Source organism: Boeremia exigua (assembly GCF_020726555.1).
Source record: "Boeremia exigua strain MPI-SDFR-AT-0100 chromosome Unknown C7974scaffold_5, whole genome shotgun sequence".
In the NCBI taxonomy this organism is placed as follows: Eukaryota; Fungi; Ascomycota; class Dothideomycetes; order Pleosporales; family Didymellaceae; genus Boeremia; species Boeremia exigua.
The window spans coordinates 1,894,523-1,913,572 of NW_025763522.1; the positions used below are offsets into that span (position 1 = coordinate 1,894,523).

At 55.2% G+C, this 19,050-nt stretch overlaps 8 protein-coding genes across 8 annotated transcripts; 5 read left to right on the plus strand and 3 right to left on the minus strand.

The window, feature by feature from the left end:
* Window positions 1-288: 288 nt before the first annotated feature.
* On the plus strand, window positions 289-1,590 carry C7974DRAFT_393004 (mediator of RNA polymerase II transcription subunit 31). The gene is made up of 3 exons (XM_046141736.1): window positions 289-748; window positions 824-957; window positions 1,022-1,590. Exons 1-3 carry the CDS (start codon window positions 671-673, stop codon window positions 1,155-1,157), a joined length of 348 nt encoding a protein of 115 aa, XP_045998334.1. The 5' UTR covers window positions 289-670; the 3' UTR covers window positions 1,158-1,590.
* On the plus strand, window positions 1,440-4,226 carry C7974DRAFT_174455 (rab-GTPase-TBC domain-containing protein). Its single transcript, XM_046136218.1, has 5 exons — window positions 1,440-1,799; window positions 1,850-1,961; window positions 2,012-2,170; window positions 2,240-2,730; window positions 2,776-4,226. The coding sequence occupies exons 1-5, from the start codon at window positions 1,777-1,779 to the stop codon at window positions 4,205-4,207; spliced, it is 2,217 nt and encodes a 738-aa protein (XP_045998335.1). The 5' UTR covers window positions 1,440-1,776; the 3' UTR covers window positions 4,208-4,226.
* Window positions 4,227-5,033: 807 nt separating this feature from the next.
* On the minus strand, window positions 5,034-6,573 carry C7974DRAFT_174377 (uncharacterized protein). Its single transcript, XM_046136216.1, has 2 exons — window positions 6,046-6,573; window positions 5,034-5,997 (listed from the first exon to the last, which is right to left on the minus strand). Exons 1-2 carry the CDS (start codon window positions 6,391-6,393, stop codon window positions 5,101-5,103), a joined length of 1,245 nt encoding a protein of 414 aa, XP_045998336.1. The 5' UTR covers window positions 6,394-6,573; the 3' UTR covers window positions 5,034-5,100.
* Window positions 6,574-7,260: 687 nt separating this feature from the next.
* On the plus strand, window positions 7,261-8,886 carry C7974DRAFT_309622 (glycoside hydrolase superfamily; the record flags this gene model as incomplete). Its single annotated transcript, XM_046138229.1, has 1 exon — window positions 7,261-8,886. The coding sequence occupies one exon, from the start codon at window positions 7,261-7,263 to the stop codon at window positions 8,884-8,886; it is 1,626 nt and encodes a 541-aa protein (XP_045998337.1).
* Window positions 8,887-9,018: 132 nt separating this feature from the next.
* Window positions 9,019-11,022, plus strand: C7974DRAFT_174519 (uncharacterized protein). The gene has a single exon (XM_046136219.1). It carries the CDS (start codon window positions 9,152-9,154, stop codon window positions 10,739-10,741), a length of 1,590 nt encoding a protein of 529 aa, XP_045998338.1. The 5' UTR covers window positions 9,019-9,151; the 3' UTR covers window positions 10,742-11,022.
* Window positions 11,023-12,096: 1,074 nt separating this feature from the next.
* Window positions 12,097-15,108, plus strand: C7974DRAFT_393019 (uncharacterized protein). The gene is made up of 2 exons (XM_046141737.1): window positions 12,097-14,469; window positions 14,519-15,108. The coding sequence occupies exons 1-2, from the start codon at window positions 12,499-12,501 to the stop codon at window positions 14,738-14,740; spliced, it is 2,193 nt and encodes a 730-aa protein (XP_045998339.1). The 5' UTR covers window positions 12,097-12,498; the 3' UTR covers window positions 14,741-15,108.
* Window positions 15,109-15,268: 160 nt separating this feature from the next.
* C7974DRAFT_174632 (NMT1/THI5 like-domain-containing protein) lies at window positions 15,269-16,927 on the minus strand. Its single transcript, XM_046136220.1, has 3 exons — window positions 16,416-16,927; window positions 16,267-16,369; window positions 15,269-16,220 (listed from the first exon to the last, which is right to left on the minus strand). The coding sequence occupies exons 1-3, from the start codon at window positions 16,448-16,450 to the stop codon at window positions 15,297-15,299; spliced, it is 1,062 nt and encodes a 353-aa protein (XP_045998340.1). The 5' UTR covers window positions 16,451-16,927; the 3' UTR covers window positions 15,269-15,296.
* A 526-nt stretch (window positions 16,928-17,453) lies between these two features.
* Window positions 17,454-19,002, minus strand: C7974DRAFT_309255 (Alpha/Beta hydrolase protein; the record flags this gene model as incomplete). The annotated part of the gene is made up of 3 exons (XM_046138214.1): window positions 17,454-18,269; window positions 18,319-18,770; window positions 18,819-19,002. The coding sequence occupies 3 exons, from the start codon at window positions 19,000-19,002 to the stop codon at window positions 17,454-17,456; spliced, it is 1,452 nt and encodes a 483-aa protein (XP_045998341.1).
* Between the last annotated feature and the right edge of the window lie 48 nt (window positions 19,003-19,050).

Consider the following 19,050-nt stretch of genomic DNA (forward strand, 5'->3'; position numbering starts at 1 on the left):
GAGGCCATTAAGCTCGCCGGTCCCTGGCGAGCGTGGCTGCCGTTCACCAGCTGGATCAGTTCTTAGAGCGCCGCTGATTCGCGCTGGTCACGAGCAGCTGCACGCGGAGGGCTAGAGGCCCAGCTCTGCGCCAGTCCCGTGGAAACAGGTCGCTACGATGCTGGCCACGCCGGCCCTGCGCTGCCGGCTGCACGGCGCTGTGGGGTCCTGCAGGGCACTGAGTCTGCCGTGCGCGCTGCGTGCTGCTTGTTGCTTGTTGCTTGTTCCCAGTGCCCGCGCTGTGTCTGCGAGGCTGCACGTCTGCGACTGCGACTGCGACTGCGCTGCACTGCACGCACTGCAACTGCACGCCCTGCGCTCGCCCTCTCACCACCGGCCACGCACGTCGCGCACACGCGCAACGCACACACGCTGCAATTTCCCCGGCGCAGCGTGCTGTGTACACGACCGCCCCTCAGCAATCACCGCTGCGGCGCAACGCTGACCGCTGAATCGCTCAGCGCCCCATCAGGCTAGCCACTCACGGCTGCGGGGAACACCTCGGACCCTGGATCTCTCATCTCATTTCACCCAAGAGCCTCAGCGCCGATCTGAGCGCCCTGCCCTGACCGCACACCAGTGCTCAACAGTGCGCAACACTGCAGCCCAGACACGCCGGCCACACTTCACCATGGCGACGGACCCGGCCCAGCCGACTGCGGATGTACCGCGGACCGGTGGTTACACGCGCTTCGAGCTCGAACTCGAGGTTCGTCCCCTTTCCCGCCGACGTCATGTGCCCCTGGCCCGTCGATTGACGCGCCCCCGACTAACACGCCCCTAGTTTGTGCAGTGCCTCGCGAATCCCGCCTATCTCAATTTTCTGGCTACCCAGAAGCTGTACGAGAAGCCCGACTTCGTGGCCTATCTGGCCTATCTGCAGTACTTCAAGGAGCCCCGATACGCAAAGTTCCTGCAGTGAGTTCATCGCGTGGTCGCCGCTACGCATCAAGCGCCTTGCTGACTGATGATGCGTTTGCAGCCACCCTGGGCCGACGCTCTGGGCGCTAGAGCTGCTGCAGCAGGAGCGCTTTCGCCGCGAGATTCTGAACCCTGGTCTCATGCAAAAGCTGGTCGTTGAGGGCCAGCGGAATGCGGTGCCAGTGCAGCAAGACTGATCGTGAGCTGCATTCTTGAGAGCCAAGGTCTTGATGCCGAGCACCGAAACTTTCAAAGCTCTGCAGAAGGCATGCTTGGTGATATGTCGTTGGGCTCAGACTGCATGCACGTTATTAGCGAGACTTATATGAGCGAGTCTACTGCCGGAAAGGCAGGTCTCACGACTCGACACGAGACCAGCGACAGCGGAGAAACCTCCTAAAATGCAGTGTTCATGCATGCGCGCCGTGCAGTCCCAGAATTGGTAGGCCATTGTTACGCTCAGACTGGCTCGTGTATGTTCTGTTTTCGGCGAACCGTCCTAAAAGCAGATGGAGAGCGTGCACACGTTAATTAGAGTACCACAACAGAGACCGCGCCTGGCCATTTCATAAAATGCCCGCCAGCATGCAAGCTATGTCTATCGTCAATAGCAACATTATCCACAACACAACTATGATAACGGCTGTGAGGACCAGACAGGACGAGACATGGATCCTGTCGGTTGCCATTGCACGTGATGCGTGATTGTTGTCTGCCCCACACGGCGAGATCGCGGCAGCATGACGAAAGCGCAAGCTACCATCAGGGTACTTACTGCCCCTCAACACACAACCCCTCCTATTAAGAGCCGTTGCCATGAGACCTGTTGCCGAGGCTGAGTGCGTACGATGTAGCCTTTGTACCTGCATGTTGCTCTAACATGCGACAGGAAGCACTGGCGTCGGCTAGACGACTTCCACTCTCTGACCGATCTCAAGATCCATGTCTCTTCGCACCAAGAACCGCAGATAACCACGGGCCTTCGCTCGGTTTGCTGGAAGGTATGCGACAACATCTGGTAATCCTAGCCTCAAGCTCACGACTGCGATAGATCTTCCTCCTCTTCAAGACACTCGATCGTTCGTCATGGCCAAACCACCTTGCCGAATCACGCAGGAATTACGATTCGTTGCGCACACACTACCTGCGCGCGATTGAACATCCCGATGAGCTCGAATCATCGGTCGATCCTTTGAGCGACAACGACGAGGTACCTGACCCCAAACTCGGCCCGTCTACCTGAGTACAATGATTGTTGACTTGTACTAAGCCTTGAAAGTCCCCATGGTCAGCCCTCAGAGCAGACGAAGCCCTGCGTGCCGAGATCTTCCAAGATATCGAAAGATGCATGCCAGACAATGTCTACTTTCGCCAACCGGCCACGCAAAACATGATGCTGGATATACTATTTGTGTGGTGTAAAATGCACCCAAGCATTGGCTACAGACAAGGCATGCACGAGGTGCTAGCACCATTACTCTGGGTGGTTGAAAGAGACGCCGTGGATGTGAGCGCCGAGACCTCTGTCGATTCCAATCTTGCAGACATGCTCGACTCTGTCTATATGGAACATGACACACATACCCTGTTCTCCCTCATCATGCAGACCGCAAAGACATTCTTTGCGCCTGCTGATCCTAAATCTGCTTCGAAAGAGACCCCAATGCTTGCTCGAAGCTCAAGGATCTTCGACACATACCTGCCCAGAGCCGATCCTGAGCTCCACGCTCATCTGACGAAGCTGGACATTGTTCCACAGATCTTCCTATTGTAAGCTGTCCGTGCATAACTCATGACCGATCTAATAAGTCTCAGAAGATGGATCCGTCTTCTTTTCGGCCGCGAATTTGATCTCGATTCGGTCTTCGATATGTGGGATGCCTTGTTTGCTATCGATTCGACACTAGAATTGGTTGACATGATCTCGATAGCGATGCTGCTACGGATACGCTGGGAGCTAGTCGCGGCAGAAACCAACGAGGCTTTCGCGTTACTGCTGCGATACCCCGAGCCGAGTGCGCCTGCTTACACATTCATCAAGGACGCATTATATCTGCGTGACCACCTCACTCCGCAAGGTGGCGCTGAGATCATAACACGTCATGGCAAGCAAGCACCATCCGTTGAACCTGAATCACCTGCAAGTATACGTGCACCATCACCAACCCTATCCTTCGCTTCGAGTCGCACAAGACAGAGAGTGGGCTCTCCAAAGAGTTTCTTAGGTCCGCAAGGCGCCGGGTTGGAGGCAGTATTGCAAGGCGCTGCAAAGAATGTCCTCGAAAGGGGGTCGCAATGGGGAGTTGGGAAAGCACTTCGAGATGCTGTTGGTGAGGTACGAAAGAACGTAGAGGCTTACCAGAACGGTGCAGTGTCGGGACAAACCACACCAAGATCTGGAGGAAGAGAATTTCGGGCACCTGAAGTGGCTGCAGCAAGTCAACGGCCTGGTCTCGGGCGAACAACTTCCGCCAATCCTTCGAAGAGGTCTGTTGAGCTCGAGAAAAGAAACAAGGAACTGGGTAAGATGCTGGAAGGTGCTGTAGCTGAATTGTGGGAGCATCACAGAGAGCAAACAGAAAGCCAGCGGTCAAAGGATGAGGAAAACAGCAACAAGGCAGCAATGGAAGCACTCAGCCTTGCTATCGCGAAGGTGCAGTTCGTCCAAGTCTACCTCGAGGACTCTTCGATCCCACTTCAAATCGATGAATCAACCGATGAAGCAGCGACAGCGATTGCAACTGCAAGTCTAGCTCCACCATCGCCGATGGAGTCTCTACCCGCAATTGTTGAACCGCCGACGGCTGAGCTCACCGTCTCTGCGCCTGCACTCTCAGCCATAGAGACATCACCAAAGCCCTCACCAATTAGCTCACAAGCTGCTTCTTCACCCCCTGTATCGTCGATCATAACCACGACGCCTGCTCGCCTGGCGCCGCGTTCTCGCCCGCAACTCACCTCCTCTAACTTTTCATGGATGCTAGGCGAGGACTCTGCCTCTTCGAACTTCGCTTCCGGAACTGCGCACTCGACCTTCGCTTCAGATGAAAAGCGCCGCATGAAAGGAAAGGGATTCTTGTTCGGCGATGAAGATGAGGCGGATAGTAGTGGAAAGGAGACGAAAGGCAAAAGAGGGAGTGTCAGCGGGAAGAGTACAGCGAAGAGCAAGGGCAAGCATGTACCGGAGGGTGAGATCGAAGAGGAGGTTATCGATCTAGACGATGTCGGCAGAAGAGGTGTGATCTAGGACGGGAAGTTGATATGTCACCAGTCCAACCTCTACGTCACGCCACGCAAATGCAAGACCTTGGATCCCAGCCTTCGACGACACTCCTATAAGAAGATCTTAATGCGACATCATCAATAACCACGTGTACCGCTCTATGACCCAGACGAAGTCTGCTCACTATGCGCTCATGCCCCAATGCGGTCTGGCTCCCGACACCCTGCATACGGTCCCACGAAACTTGCTCATTAGCCCACACACCCACGGCTTCAGGCGAAACCCTAACGGCAAACCATCGCTGTCCGTTGCCTCAGTAGCCGTACCCTTGGCATGCTGTAACGGCAAAAGCGGTTATCGGCGTGTTTGACGCCGAGTCGATGACATCTCAACGATCTACGCCCACTGCTCGCGCTCAATGTGGGACTGGATTTAGGCCCGTGATATAAAGCCCCGCACTGCCCCTCTATGCCTTCTTCTCCAAACGTCCTCTACAACCACCTTCAATTTTCCCACTCAAACCCAACCCCAAACAACACTATCTTCAACATGCCTGGCTGCGGAACTGCTGGTTGCACTTGCGCCGATTGCGGCTGCGCTGCGGGTGCCTGCAACTGCGGCAAATGTAACCGGACCCTCGCCAAAACGACAAACAAAGACAGTGTACTGACACGCTCTAGAAATCTATCGCTTCTTCCGTCGACTCGACATTATCGCGTTCCATCTTCGTCAATAAGGCTGCCTGATGGCATGACCTCGGAAATGATTCGGACCACTCTCTAAGCACGGATACCATATAATCAATCGATCGTTATACATGCGTCACTGCCTGCTCTGCTCACAAGTGCGCGTGAAACCGTGTTGACTGTCTAAGTCATAAGGATGCATTTCTAACCGACTAATCTCTTGATATTTCCTTACCGTCTCCCACTCATCAGTTCCATCAACCCTTTCGCAGCACTGCCTGCGCTCCCTGCACTCCCCGCAGTCCCCGCATTGCCCTGCGCACCACTGCTTTCCCGCCCCTGCGTCCCACTGGTCTCCCGCCACTGCTGCTCCTTCAGCCGCTGCAGCCGTGCATGCTTACTCTCGCCGCCCCGCGCCGACCCCATCAACTCCGAAGGACTCACGCTCTGCACCGGCGGCGAGCTGCCCACATCGTAGCCCTCGACGACCCGCGACTCGACCCCGCTGCGGTCCACCGGCGGCGCGAAGCTCACCGGCGGCTGCCCCAGCGCGCCAATCGGCCGGAACGGATCGAGATTCGCCTTGACGAACACGGGGCGCGCCGGCGACGAAATCGTAATATGGGGCACGCGCGGCGCGGGCGCGGGCGCGTCGGCGGCGCCCAGCTGCTCGCCGGACGTCATGTAGCCGTGTGTGCGCAGCGCGTCGGGCGACGAGGACAGGTTGTAGTCGGACAGCACGTCGCGCGTCGGCTTCGAGACCTGGTTTGTGCGCACCTTGTACTTGGCGAAGGTCAGGCGGGTGCGCAGGAGCTGGGCGCGCGACTTTGGCGCGGGCGCGCTGGTCGGGGTCTTGGGCGCGGGTTTGGACGCGGCGACGGCGATGCCGTGTTCGCTTTGCTGCGAGGCGCAGAGGCCGTAGTCGAGGAACTCGGAGAAGGATTTTTGCGAGTCCGGGAACGGCTGCGAGTGCGAGTCGGCGAAGGTGAGCGAGTGCGGATCCGCGAAGATTTGCGATCGCGGGTCTGGAAAGGACTGCGGTTGTGGTGAGGGGGAGGAGGGGGAGGGTGTGGGAGTTGCGCGTTCAGTGGGAGATCCTGGGTCGGCAAGGCCTACGGGGTTGTTGGACTGAGATCGTCAGTATCGCTGACAACGCATGTAAGTGGGGGCATGTACGGTGTGACGTTGCACGGCAGCGCTCGTCAGCTGAGCTATCGCGTCTTGGGGGCCATCGCGCTCGAAAGCGACCATTTTCGCAGTGGGGACCTTCTCCGCGTCGTCTACTTCGGCAATGCTTCTTTTCCGCCCCTGAGGGAACGCGTCGGTGCTGCTGGCGTTCTCTTTGTTGGCGAAGATCTGCGGAGTGTGGCTGGTGGCTCGGAGTTGCTTCAAAGGGCTTTGCGCCCGAGTGAGTCCGGACGACTCGAGGTTCTTAGCTTTCGAGGGTGTATTCATAGCTCTGGGAATCAAATCGCCTAGAACGCGACGCGAGGGGCTTCCAGGTAGGCTATGCTGAGCAGACATTATTGTATACAATACTTGTTGTTGTTTTTGTTGTGATATCGGTGAACTGTCTCAGGACGCGTTGGATGGTTATGACGCGCGCCGAGGTGGTGCTTAGAGAGCACCAGTTGACGATCTGCGCTGGATGGTCGGTCTGCAACTTTGACCTGTGGAAGATCAGAGACAGCCTGGGGAAAGATTGGGGATCTAATGTTGTGAGGGAAGGATAGGCGCGTCTTGAGGCTGGGAGACTATGGATGCTGGATCACTTCCTGACGCGATTGGGTGCCAGTCGCGTTCAGGGTCCCTTGGCCACTTGAGCCCCACCTCTCTCCTCTCTCATCTCCAGCGCGTTCTTGCTCGCGCGTCTTATCGATACCACTCATTGATGCAGCTGTCGTCTGGCGTTCAGTGGACTGACCGTCATTGCGGCCTCACATGCGCGTTCGCTGCGGTCTGATACTCCGCATCTCTTATCTGTCGACGCTGAGACATCTCCATCAGCCCTCTCGTAGAAAACGCCTTGCTCGGCTGCAAGGTCGCACCGTGGACACAGCACGACTGCTAATTCGTAATGCCAATGCGTGCTACTCACTCCCTGCTTCGGCGTCATTGATCATGTTCTCAACAAGTGCAGAGCCGCATCAGATGCCCCGTCGCTAGGATGTTCGTGCCGGTCACAGGGACCTTGCCTGTTTACGTCACCTGCAAGTCTTCAACTCCAGCATTCCTCACCAGCCCATGTTGCCCGCTCGTCCCACCTTCATCATTGTTCGGCGCGGCCATACTTACCTCTGCAATTTTGTGCAAGATACACGGTTGTCATAGTGAAATTAGCGCATGCATGCTGACTCGATCCATGAAGGATTCACACACCCCTCGACGATCATGAGAGGCTTCCTGCAAAAGGCAAAGGCTGAGTGGAAGGATTTCTCACAGCGAGACACTCCGTCTGTGCCAAACCAGCAACACCAGCATGACGATACACAAAGTCCACCCAATCACTGCCCTCCTCCTGTCCAGCAAGGCTGTAACAACAAACCCACAGCTCTCGACATCTTAAGATACCGTTACCACCACGGAACCAATCTGGGTTCTGTTTACGTGGTTGAAAGATGGCTTCAGCCGTCTAGATTTCCCGACGGAGCTGAAGGGTCGAGTGAGCTTGCGGCAGTCAAGGCGTGGGTCGATCGTGAAGGCATAGACTGCGCTAGACACAAGTTTGAACAGCACTGGTCCAGTATTGTGACGGATGATGCAATCGGCTGGTTAGTCAAGGAGGCGCAATGCACCACAATCCGCCTGCCGATTGGATACTATGACCTGCCCGGTTCCGACTTCACTCGTGGTACGCCTTTCGAACCCTACGCTCAAGTATATTGTGGAGCTTGGAACAGTATCCGTACCCTTATCCACCGTCTCCACAAGCATTCTATTGGTGTTTTGCTCGATCTGCATGCACTCCCAGGCGGTGCGAATGCACAGGAGCATTCTGGCACAAACAGTGGCCGCGCAGAATTTTGGCACTCAGAGTTCAATCGTGCTTTGGGTACACGTTGTGCTCAATTCATTGCCCACGAAGCCAAATGTGGGCTTGATATAGCCGGTATCCAGCTAGTCAACGAAGCCGAATGGGAATCTCATCGTATGTATGAGTGGTACGACGAGGCCGTCGCTGCCGTGTCCGCCATTGATCCAAGTATTCCTATAGTGATTTCGGACGGATGGAACCTTGAAAAGGCAGTCGAGTACTCGCTAAGAGCAAACTCCGTCGCTTCTGAGCATCCAAAGGCCCCAATCGTTATCGACACGCACTTTTACTGGGCTTTCACAGACGCCGACAAACAGAAATCTCCCCAGCAGATCATCCAAGAGGTTGGTACTAAGCTGAGTCAGCTTGATGACAAAGAAGGTTCGGTCATCGACCGTGGCGCCGTGCAGACTATCGTCGGAGAATACTCTTGCGTCTTGACCGAGGACTCTTGGGCCAAGAGCGGCGGTGTCCCGAAAGAAGAACTTGTGAAACGATTTGGCGAAGCACAAAGCCGCCGATACCAACAACGCGCGGGCGGGAGCTTCTTCTGGACCTGGAAGATGGACTGGATGCCTGGTGGAGAGTGGGGATTCAAAGCCCAGACTGACGCGAAGAGCATTGTGCCTCCTCAACAAGCAATGTTGGCTGCGGACGATAGAATGAACCGCTTGCAAAAAGCGAGATCAGAAGAGAACGAACGTGAGCAACAAGCGTTTCGACAACATGTGGACTATTGGAACCAAGTCGATCCGAATGGGACATACGAACACGAAAAGTATAGGTATGGCTGGCATGTAGGTTACTCGGATGCTATGGTCTTCTTCGAGGGTTGCGGTACGCAAGGCGATCAAATTGGTATGCTGGAGTTGTGGGTGCTCAAACGACTGAGAGAGAGTGGGTATAGAGGCGGCTTCACGTGGCTGTTCGAGCAGGGACTTCGGAAAGGCATTAGCGACTTCTACAGCGCTGTCAACATCTAATGCCCGGTCTTTTGATAGCGTTATCTACATTGCTGCTCGGGTCAATCTCCACGACGATGAAAATCGAATTCCTGGGTTGGAATGTGCCCAAAGTGACCTCATCTCATACATCGCGAGCCTCGAGTGAACCATCGAAAATCAATAACAACCGTCACCACAACTAATCGCTGGATTGTAAACATTGACTTTCTTCGGACGGGACCTGCATGCTGGTTGCCCGCTTCGAGCTATGCAGTCACTCACAAGCTGACAACGATCGACTGCAATGGAAACAACTCACCCGGCTCTGGTCACTACGCTTGATACCGATAATAGACGACACTGCATTAGGATCAAAGCTCGCATCAAGATCCAAGGCGAGAAAGAATCGGTTGGGCCTATGACGGAAGCAACACCGCCGTATCAAGCATACTGTGAGACGGTATCATCTTCAAGGCCTCATAGCCCCGACATTTTTACGACACCTCCTACACACTCAGAGCCTTTTCAACCTGCCCAGATCACCAAAGCACCTACATATACTGCTCGCATCACTACTCGCAGAGCGACCATTTCAAGCGTGTCAACCAGCACTCCTGATGCGGCTGTTCAACAAATCATCGCGCCTGTCGCAGGGCTCATAGCAGACGGAACGAGCAGTAAACAAGATGTTCCAGCCTACCGAACCCCTCGACGAGGAAGCACAGTGTCGCCAAATCGATATCACAAGGTATCACAGTCTCTGACACCACGCGGCAGCCCCTTGAAAGGGACGGTTGATTCCATGTCGCGTAACCGTACACCATCACTGTCACAGGTACAGCAAGCAAACACTCTCCCAAAACCGACGGCTCAAGTCATCACCGCTCGAACACCCTTGCGACAGAAGAGATATGGAAGGATGAACTATCATCCTCTACCCCCTTTGCCTCCACCGTCACAGCCTCCGCCGCCGCCGCCGGGCAACCTTAAAGATGCCGTGACTAGTCAGCAGGTCGTGGGCAAAGTCACTGTAAACTTTAGTCGGGGAGAGATCAGGAGGAAATCGGTGCACCAGCAAGGACCGCTGAAGGCGCTGCCTCTAGCCGGCACCAACTCCTCTCAAAGACCGACCACACCTCCCCACCATGATAGCAACCTTGCGAACGCAACGGCTGGCCATGAAAGACCTCAATCCAAAGCATCCAGGCGTACAGTCACCTTCGCAGACGACATGACTATATCCTCGCGAAGCTCGTCACCCGACTGCCACAGTATCATCCTCGAGCGGAGCCTACGGCAGAGCAAGAGCTTTTCCTCCGAAACCCAGACTCCGTCTTCCCTGCGCCAATACCGCTCCTACGACAGCGTACTAGGCGCCAGCAACGCCACCGAGAGCGACACCAAGACACACGCCTCCCGACGCACAACACCCAAGGACTTCCCACACAAATACGCGTTCGGCCAACGCCCCTCATCACGCATGAACTTCTCATCCGGGCTCGGCAAAGCGCACAACCCAAACTATAATCCGCGTCTGAGCACCTCCAAAGCGCAGTACCGCGGTCTCGCGTCGCTCCCGCCCCCGCTGCCTTCCCCCCCGCGCGGCGCTGAGTCCCAAGCCGGCCCTCGCCAGCCGCCCTGGGGTTCGCTCGATAATCTCGAAGTGCGGCGCGAGAAACGCGGGGATGCGCGGGAGCGCGACCAAGTGAAGCAGTTCCGGGCAGCTACGCTGAGTGAGGCGACGACGTTAGGGTCGACGGATAGCTTTGGCAGGGAGAAGATGAAGAGGGAGGTCGAGGACTATAAGGAACAGGTTATGAGCGTGTATCCGGATATGGCGTTTGATGGGAGTGCAGGGAAGGAGGGACGGCGTTGTCGTTGTGCTGTCATGTGATGGTGTCGGGGCGCGTGGGTTTGGGGTGGAAGGAGATGCAGTAGAGAACGACAGTCTGGATGATGACATGAATATGCATCTGAAAATTGAATGGAGAGGTAGGAGTAGAGATAAGTATTTCGGTAGATGATGTCAGTCGCTGGACTGGTAGACGGGACGTTCGTTCAGGTGACCACAATGTGGAGATCCACGGTTTTGATGTAATACGACGGTATGAGATGGTATCTGCCGACAGAATTTGTCCCTCGAATGTATCTTTTGAACAGTCAATATGAACAGCAGGTCTTCTTTGAACTAGTGTGAGTTTCCAGAGCCGAGGGAAGCAAGTCTCCTGGAAACTCGACGTGAACGTGATGAGCTGTGTGGCCGCACTAACATCCTGCTCATAGTCCAGTGCGCAGCAGAGCCATGGTCGTGCCAAAAGAGGAGAGACACATGCGCATAGCTCTACAGTCTGCATGCGTGGTAAGTTGGATATTCAGTCCATTGGTAGTTGTCGTGCATAAACTACGAGCTAAGAAGTGGATATCATGTTGACCTTGTCGTCCGCGGTTAGAATGTATGCACCCAACCGTGACAGGCAAGCAGGCTTATTCACCAGTGCGCAGATCAAGGCTTGTGAGCAACCAGGCTTCTTTCATGTATTCGACCGGTCCACGACGTGGACTCACTGAGATAGGTGTTGCACTCAAGCTACCACCGCTCAGGAAAGGCTGGCTTACAAACCGTCATTCTGATCTGTATCGCTGTCGGATGTGAAATCTTTCCAAAAGGTGTTGCTCTCCATCGTGTAGTCAGGAGCTGCCTTCAATTCTGGATAAGATTGGCTGCAAAATCCTAGATAACTTCTTTGTGTTGTCAGACTCAATGTTGGTAATAAGGTATAATCTCACCCCCAACGTACGTCATCCCAGAAACCGTTGATATACAAACACCGTGGCAACTGGACGTCTGGTTGACAGTGCTGCGGACCGTGCTGTAGCGAGATCCAAACATTGCTGCGGTGGGGCGGCTCCGCGTCTCCATCCCCACAATTCACCGCAACTGGGCGAATGAAGCATTGCCGCGTACTCATGCAGCGTGCTGAGTCGAATCACGCCGTGAGGGAATTCTCGATTCGGTCAAAGTGCGAGGCATTGCTGCTGGGTGCTGCAGCTTCCTGCTTGTGAACGGCGCTGCCGGAACGCGCGACGTGTTGGGTTGGCGTGTTGAGTGGACAAACACGCCCTCGCTGCTGTGCGAGTCTTGACGAGTGTTGTGTGATTCTCTCGCAATTCGAATGAAAAGGAGGGAGACGCAACGAATAAGCCGCGCTGTTAGACAAAAGTTAGGGTGCTACAATATGACTGGCCCAGAAGCCTGGGGATGACGCTGGTGCATGGCGGCCCGCGCCGCGCTAAAATAGGTAGGCACAGACAAAAGTAAACAGAGCGACGCCGAGGAAAGAACAGCTCGCACCACAAAATCTGTACCCATGCTTGACCCTGTTTTGAACACAGTTCAACGCCGGAATACATTGCAATTGCTCTCAATGGGGTTCTGACGACTGTTTATATACAGTGCACCCACAATTTCGAGCTCAGACCAGCTGCTCCTCCCCGCAAGCTGCGCCTGTTGATGCCCTGCTGCCAACGCACCTCCACATTCGCACACACCGCCCAACGGCCTGAGTAACACCACGTCTGCCCACCGCGACCAACCTCCCCACAGCACGTCGACCGGGATCGCATTCCTCGCCCTCACGGGCATACGCCGTCATGTCCGGTCCTCCACCACCGCCCCCACCACCGAAGCATGGCGAGAATCCCAAAACAACAGGAGGTAGCCATGCACCGCCGGGGGGTGGCAGTACCGGTGGTAGTGGCTTACCTCCAGGGAACTACGATATCTTCATCATACCACCTCATTCGTCAGGAGGTGGGTTCGTGTATCTTCCCAGCCTGCAGGTGCAGCGGAATAGCTTCATGGCTGGCATAGCCAGCACACTTGCCAGCATTGCTGTATGGAAAACAATAGAGCCTCAGATCAAGCAGTACTGCCAGCTCGTCACACAGGGCGTGTCATCCGGTGGTAATGGCGTGATACTGCTGGTAGTACTCGTTGGTATCGCAGGCTGGGTCTTCGGTCAACTACAGAGCGGAGGCAAGTTTGGTGCCTTTGGCTCAGACCATGGACCTCAAAGTGGCACAGGCGCCGGCGCCGGCGCTGGTACATCTGGTCCAGGAGCTGGTTACCAGCGTGCCTCGCCGCCACCGAACGGAGGTTTCCCTGGTGCTGGTGCCCCTCCACCACAGGGTGCGCAAGGAGGATGGGGTGGTTATCAACAATATGGTGCGTCATCGCCACCTCCTGAAGACGCCGAGTCCACGTTTAAGCAAGAACAGGCCAAAGCTGAGGACGAGCGCAAACGTGCCGAGGAGCGCAAAAAGGCTGATGATGAGCGCAAACGAGCTGAGGAGCGAAAACGTGCAGAAGAGGAGCAGAAGAGAAAGGCCGAAACAAAAAGAAGAGAGGATGAAGCAAGACGTGCCAGAGAAGAAGCAGATCGCAAACGAGCTGAGGAAGAGCGTAAACAGGCAGAAGCGAGGCGGAAACAGGAAGAGATGGCACGAAAACTTGCCGAGGAAGCAAAGAAAATTGCAGATGAAGTGGCGAGAAAGGCGGCTTGGGAAGAGCTGAAGAAAGCAGAAGAAGCAAGAAAGAAACGCGAAGAAGAAGAGAAGGCCAAAGAGGAGGCTGCAAAACAAGCTCGAGCAAAAGCAGAAAAAGAGAAGTGGGAAAAGATGAGGCAGCGCGAGCGGGAACAACGCGAGCGCGACGCTCGTGAGAGACTCGCCAAAGAGAAGGCCAAGAAACTGCAAGAACAGCGGGAGAAAGAAGACGCCGAACGCGAAGCTCGCGACAACGCGGCAAGAGCAGCCATTGAAAAAGAAATCAGGGAGAAGTTGGCGGCTGAACAAAAGGCCAAGGAAGCCGAAGAAGCAGCCAGGAAAGCTGAGGATGAGAAGGCCGCTGCAGAAGCTGCAGCTGCGAGAGAGAAGGCTGCTGCCGAAGCTGCCGCCCTTAAGGTGAAGGCTGATGCTGAAAGAGCTGAACGACTCAAGGCTGCAAGAGAGCGAGCCCAGCGCGACCGTGAGGCGCGACTCAAAGCAGAAGCCGACAAGATCAAGGCAGAGGCCGCAGAGGCCGCTGCTGCAGCAGTACCGGATACAGGCCGAAGATCAACAACATACGGTGGCATTGGCGGTGGCGAGCGCCTCGACCCGTATGCAGGCGCTCGAAGCCCTCCTATTCCTTCGCCCTCAGTCACATCCACGCGTTCTTCACCCATCAAGGCCACTGTCGCGCCCAAGAAGACTTATGAGCAGCCCAGCGCGAAATCCTATTTCGGTACAGACGCACGATCAAGTGCATCACGCTCACATGTGTCTTCCGTATACTCGGAGTCTTCTTATGCTGAGTCGGTTTCAACCTCCCGAACATCACCACCACCATCAGAGCGGGGACCGTACTCGACCGCCGATCCAAACAAGATCGTCATCAAAGCGGTGTATCTTTTCAACGACCTCTTCCCAAAGCCAGTGGCGCAGCTGGTGGCCGGTGTTGGCAAGGTAACCGATGGATTGATTTTGAGGGTTCAGTCCGAGGGTCTCTTTATTGATGACGACGTACGCAACATCCCGCAGCGTGAATGGGACGTAAAGGCCTGGACGTTGAAACTAGTCGAGGTAGGTCTCTTCAAGTATGCTGCGCGTTGACCTGCTAACATTTGCGTAGACCGGCACCCAGCCTACGAAAGGGTTACACATCCTCCGGGCTTCGATCCGTGACGCTGACGGCAAGAAGTACGTCTTTTTCATCGACGAGTCCGAGAGCTGGAAACTTGCGCTTGGTCTCCAGCGACTGCGCAAGGGTAGTCAAGTCCGCAGCTTGCAGAACAGCCAAATGGCGGCGAGCGACGTGACAAGGCTTCTGAACATGGTTCCTCCTCTTACATGAGTGAGTGTTGCAGTTCGTTGCCGGCAACAAGAAGTTGAGAATTCAGGAAGAGCTGGAGTTCACAGTGTTGTCGTGGCGTGGAATGCTCTCGCCCCTCGGTGCCAGGTACATTCCTAGCGTGCATCAGTGCGACATTCTTTCGATGAAGCTAGAGCGAGCAAGCGATTTGATGCGATATACCCTCTTTCTGAAAGCCTTATCAGCATCAGCATAAGCGGCGGAGTTTTGCATAAGATGTCCGTCTGAGAAATCGACGGTTTTGGGTATTGGGCGTTGCTAGGGCGCTGTTGAAGTTGATTGCCTATTTGTAGATGTTAGATGCAACGCTATTCTCAAATATATTGCTTTCATCACAGGTCTTGTTGCCTCCATTCGTGATGGATCATTGGTATTCAAGACCTTGTTGCCGAGTCAGCTTACAACTTCAGGTGTTGTTCTTCACACCTTGCACACCCACTCCCCAGACTGAGGCAGTCTTGGATGAAAACATAAACGAGTGACTGGTTTATTGATGATACTTCATGCTCACATATCCGGAGTAAGCGGGAGAGTCCATCTACACCTCCTTCACAGCAGCAGCACCGACAATAGTCTTAGCCGCCACCGACTCAAGCCGCTTAAACCCACCCTGCTCCTTGACATCCTCCTGCAACGCCACCATCCTCTTCTGGTCTCCCGTGGGATCCGCACTATCCGCCTCGAGCCCCCACTGCAGATACTCATTCGTATAGTTTGGCACAAACGCCTCCTCCAGCACGCCCAAGCGCTTGCCATACCGCGCCACCTTCTCCCAGTCCCTCTTGACGTTCTGCAGATCGGGCGAGAAATACGCAAAACTGCGCTCGAAAATGCGGCGGTTCGTGGGCGAGTCCAGCGCGCTCTTGAAGTCGACCAGCTCGGCCCACGCGGCCTCGGGCTGCGCCAGCACGAAATCCGTGGCGCGCTTGCACGCGCGCAGGAACGCGCGCACTTTTTCGGGGTGGGCGGCGAGAAACGCATCGTTGCCAATGTACAGGATGCTGCAGAAGCAGCAGCAGCCGAGCTGCGCCAGCTCGTCGATGCGCAGCATGCGCACGTCTGAGCGCGGGCGGCCCTGGGCGGCGAGCCACTCCTCCAGCTCGACCATCTGCACGTTCTCGAGGCCGATGCCGGCGTCGATGGTGCCGGAGATGATGGCCTTGGTGACGTTCATGCCGACGCGCACGGCGGTGTAGTCTGCGGGCGACATGCCGTAGTGCGCGGTCAGCTCGTCGAGTTGGATCTTGCCGAACTCGCCCACGTAACCGATCTTCTTGCCGCGCAGGGTCGTGAAGTCCGGGGTTATGCCCGACGAGGTCAGGTACACGACACCGGTGAAGGGCTCGTTGAGGAGTGAACCGATGGAGGTCACGGGGAAGCCGCGCGCGGAGGCGGCGAGGGTGTGGATCATGGCTTTGAAGCCGAGATCGACTTTGCCCGAGCCGATGATCTCAGTGACATCCTAAGGGGGTTAGAAGAGTGGTGAGCGAGAGGGGAGGGAAGGGTACGCTGGGATCGTTGGGCTCGAGGAGCGCGACTTTGATGCCTTCGTCGGCAAAGTAGCCCTTGCTCTGGGCGAGGTAGAGGGGGGCGTGGTACGGGGTGGCGTGCCTGTATGGCATCAGTTCTGTTTCCTGTAGATCAGAAGTTGACAGACCAGTTGGTCAAGAAGGTGATCTTGTCAGTAGACATCTTGGCTTGATTCACGCGAAGCTAGGAAGGTCAGTACGCCAGAGGCGCGGGGGAGGGGTTCAAGAAGCAGCTTGTCCTTTCGCTGGAATTATCCAGATCAAGTTTAAACGGTATAATCTCAGAACAAGCCCATCACCGAACCGCCGTGTCTGCCTGGAGTGTTGAGCTCTCGGACAGACACGACGGCTAAGTAACGAGCTTGAACACCCGCCATGCATGCTTCAGATTCGAGAAAATACCTGACGATGTCATATCGACGTTACTTGATCCTGATAACCCGGAAGGCGAAGAGGAGGGGTATGAAACCCCGACAGCTTCCTTCACGGCATCGTACCGGTTGTTGTTGGTTTGGAAGGTAAGGTGGTGAAATTGATTGATCTGATTGTGGGATGAGAAACTTTGAGAGGTAGGCTGGGACTCCAGTTTTATACTTGCAACTGTTGGTGTCGGCGATCTCGGGACGGCTCAACAAATCACTCATCTGCGTGGAAAAGGCTTGCTGGTGGTGGGGCAGTGAGGGGTACGAGATACCAAGTTTGACGATTATGCAGCTTGACGTTCAATGTCCTCAGTCATTTGTTCTCTGATCTTCGTGCAGGCCGGGAGCCGTGTGCGGTGGCATTTGATTCGCTGCTTTGCTGACCTGAGCGGGACCTCGTGGATATCACCTCAATTAACCGCCGTTTACCGGACACTAGCTGTGGGACGGGTTGCCTTGTACGGTCACGGACACATTCTATTATTCGAGCGTTTGGGTAGCTTTGCATTGCTGGAAATCCGAGCTGGTAATTTCCATTGGCTGACATCCCTGGCTCTTTCCGTAAGAAGTGAGCGAAGAAACCCTCATCACTCCTAAGACACAGGACCAGACTGTTGAGAAGTGCAGCTGGATTGTGTAAGCCAAAAGCCGGTCAGTGTCTTTGACATAAAATTACCTCAACTTGGGACTGATGGCGGATGTGTCGGAGAATACATTGCAGCCTGCTGGGACTCCAAGACCCGATCAAAGCTCCTCGATGACCTTCAAGTTGAGCATCCCGGCGAAAGGCGTCGCATTTGCGACCCTTGAATCCTCACTCAAAGCCCACAGTGCTAATTGCTCCAAAACCACCCGAGCCGTAGGCTCTGTAGGCATCCAATGCCCTGCGTCCTTGACGATCAGCACTTGACTCCCCTTCACTAGATATTCCTTCACATTATCAAGTGCCAGTTTCGAATCAAACGCCGGATCATGCTCTCCAAGCACGAGCGTAGTTGGCGCCTTGAGTGCACCTCTGGGAGCAATGCTGGAACCTCGATCGTTGCCGGAGCGAAGTTCGTACAGCGCAGCAGTAAGTTCGAGGGACTTCTCCCATCGTCCAATGAACAGGCCTTCGCGGTAGATCCTGATCTTCTCTGACATGCCACGATCTTTGACCCTTCGTCGTACAGACTCGCCATATCGATCTGAAGGTCCCCCAGTGGCTTTGTCAGATAACTGTGCTAAAGCAGGGCCAGTGGACATGCACATAGCCTCTGCGGCAGCCTTTGGATCAAGTCTCTTCGTTACATCCTCGTCCTTCTCATGCGGGCCAAGACCAAGATTGTGCGTAACACGCAGGAACCAATAGTTACCGAAGGTTGTGAAGAAAGAGTCCAATGGCGGAGGCAAGTGGAAGCAAAAGATGTAGAAGGAGCGTTTAAACTGCGACATTACTGGCTTGAACGCCCGTAGAGCGTTCTTGAGAAGAGCAGTGTTGAGAGGATGACTAGACCACGTGTGCAGCATTTGACGCGCCAGAGTCCATTGTGAAGTGGCGTTGTTGACAGTCGCATGAGGCTGTTGAAGTCAGCATGTTTTAATTCATCATAACAACCTCATAACTTACAATGATACCGCTTGTGGTGATCCAGCGATCAGCAAGCTCCCCCGCCTCAGACGCAAGCCTGGCGCAAATGAGCGCTCCCCAATCATGGCTCACGACCACGCACTTCCTGTCCTGTTGCAGGAATTGCTTCCTCGCAGCGACGATGAACTCAGCTACTGCTTCAAGCACCTCATTGGGCCCATAGTTCGGCAGGCTATCACTACCGCCGTAACCAGGCAGGTCGAAAGCGACAAGAGTATGCGCTTGCTGCAATGCGGGGGTTTGCAGGATGTGCCGCCACAGCAAGTACGAGTCGGGGAAGCCATGTACGAAGACTGCGATGTTTCGCGATGGAGGGGCGTCGGCATTCGCGTTGACGACGTAGTGGAGCTTTGCTCCGGCGGAGGTCGTGAAGAAGGCGTGTCTGAAGCCTGGAAGCGGTTCGCGATCGAGGCTCCAGTATTTCTGCTGCGCTGTGTACTGTCAGTGCTAGTCGGACTTGCAGTGGATATAAAACCTACCAGCCGCCAGCTCTAGCTTCTCCTCCTCTGTGTCTTGGGGCTGGAAAACGCCGTTCTTCAACGCAACAGCGATCCATGTGGATGCAAGGCTGAACAGCCCGAAGCCCAACTTGAAGACGAACCAAGCCAAGCTCGCAAGCTTGCTACTCGACTTCTTAGTTGTGGGTGCGGGTGAAGGAGGCATGTTCGGTGGTTGGTGTCATGCGACTTGGTGTTGTCGAGAAGAAAGATT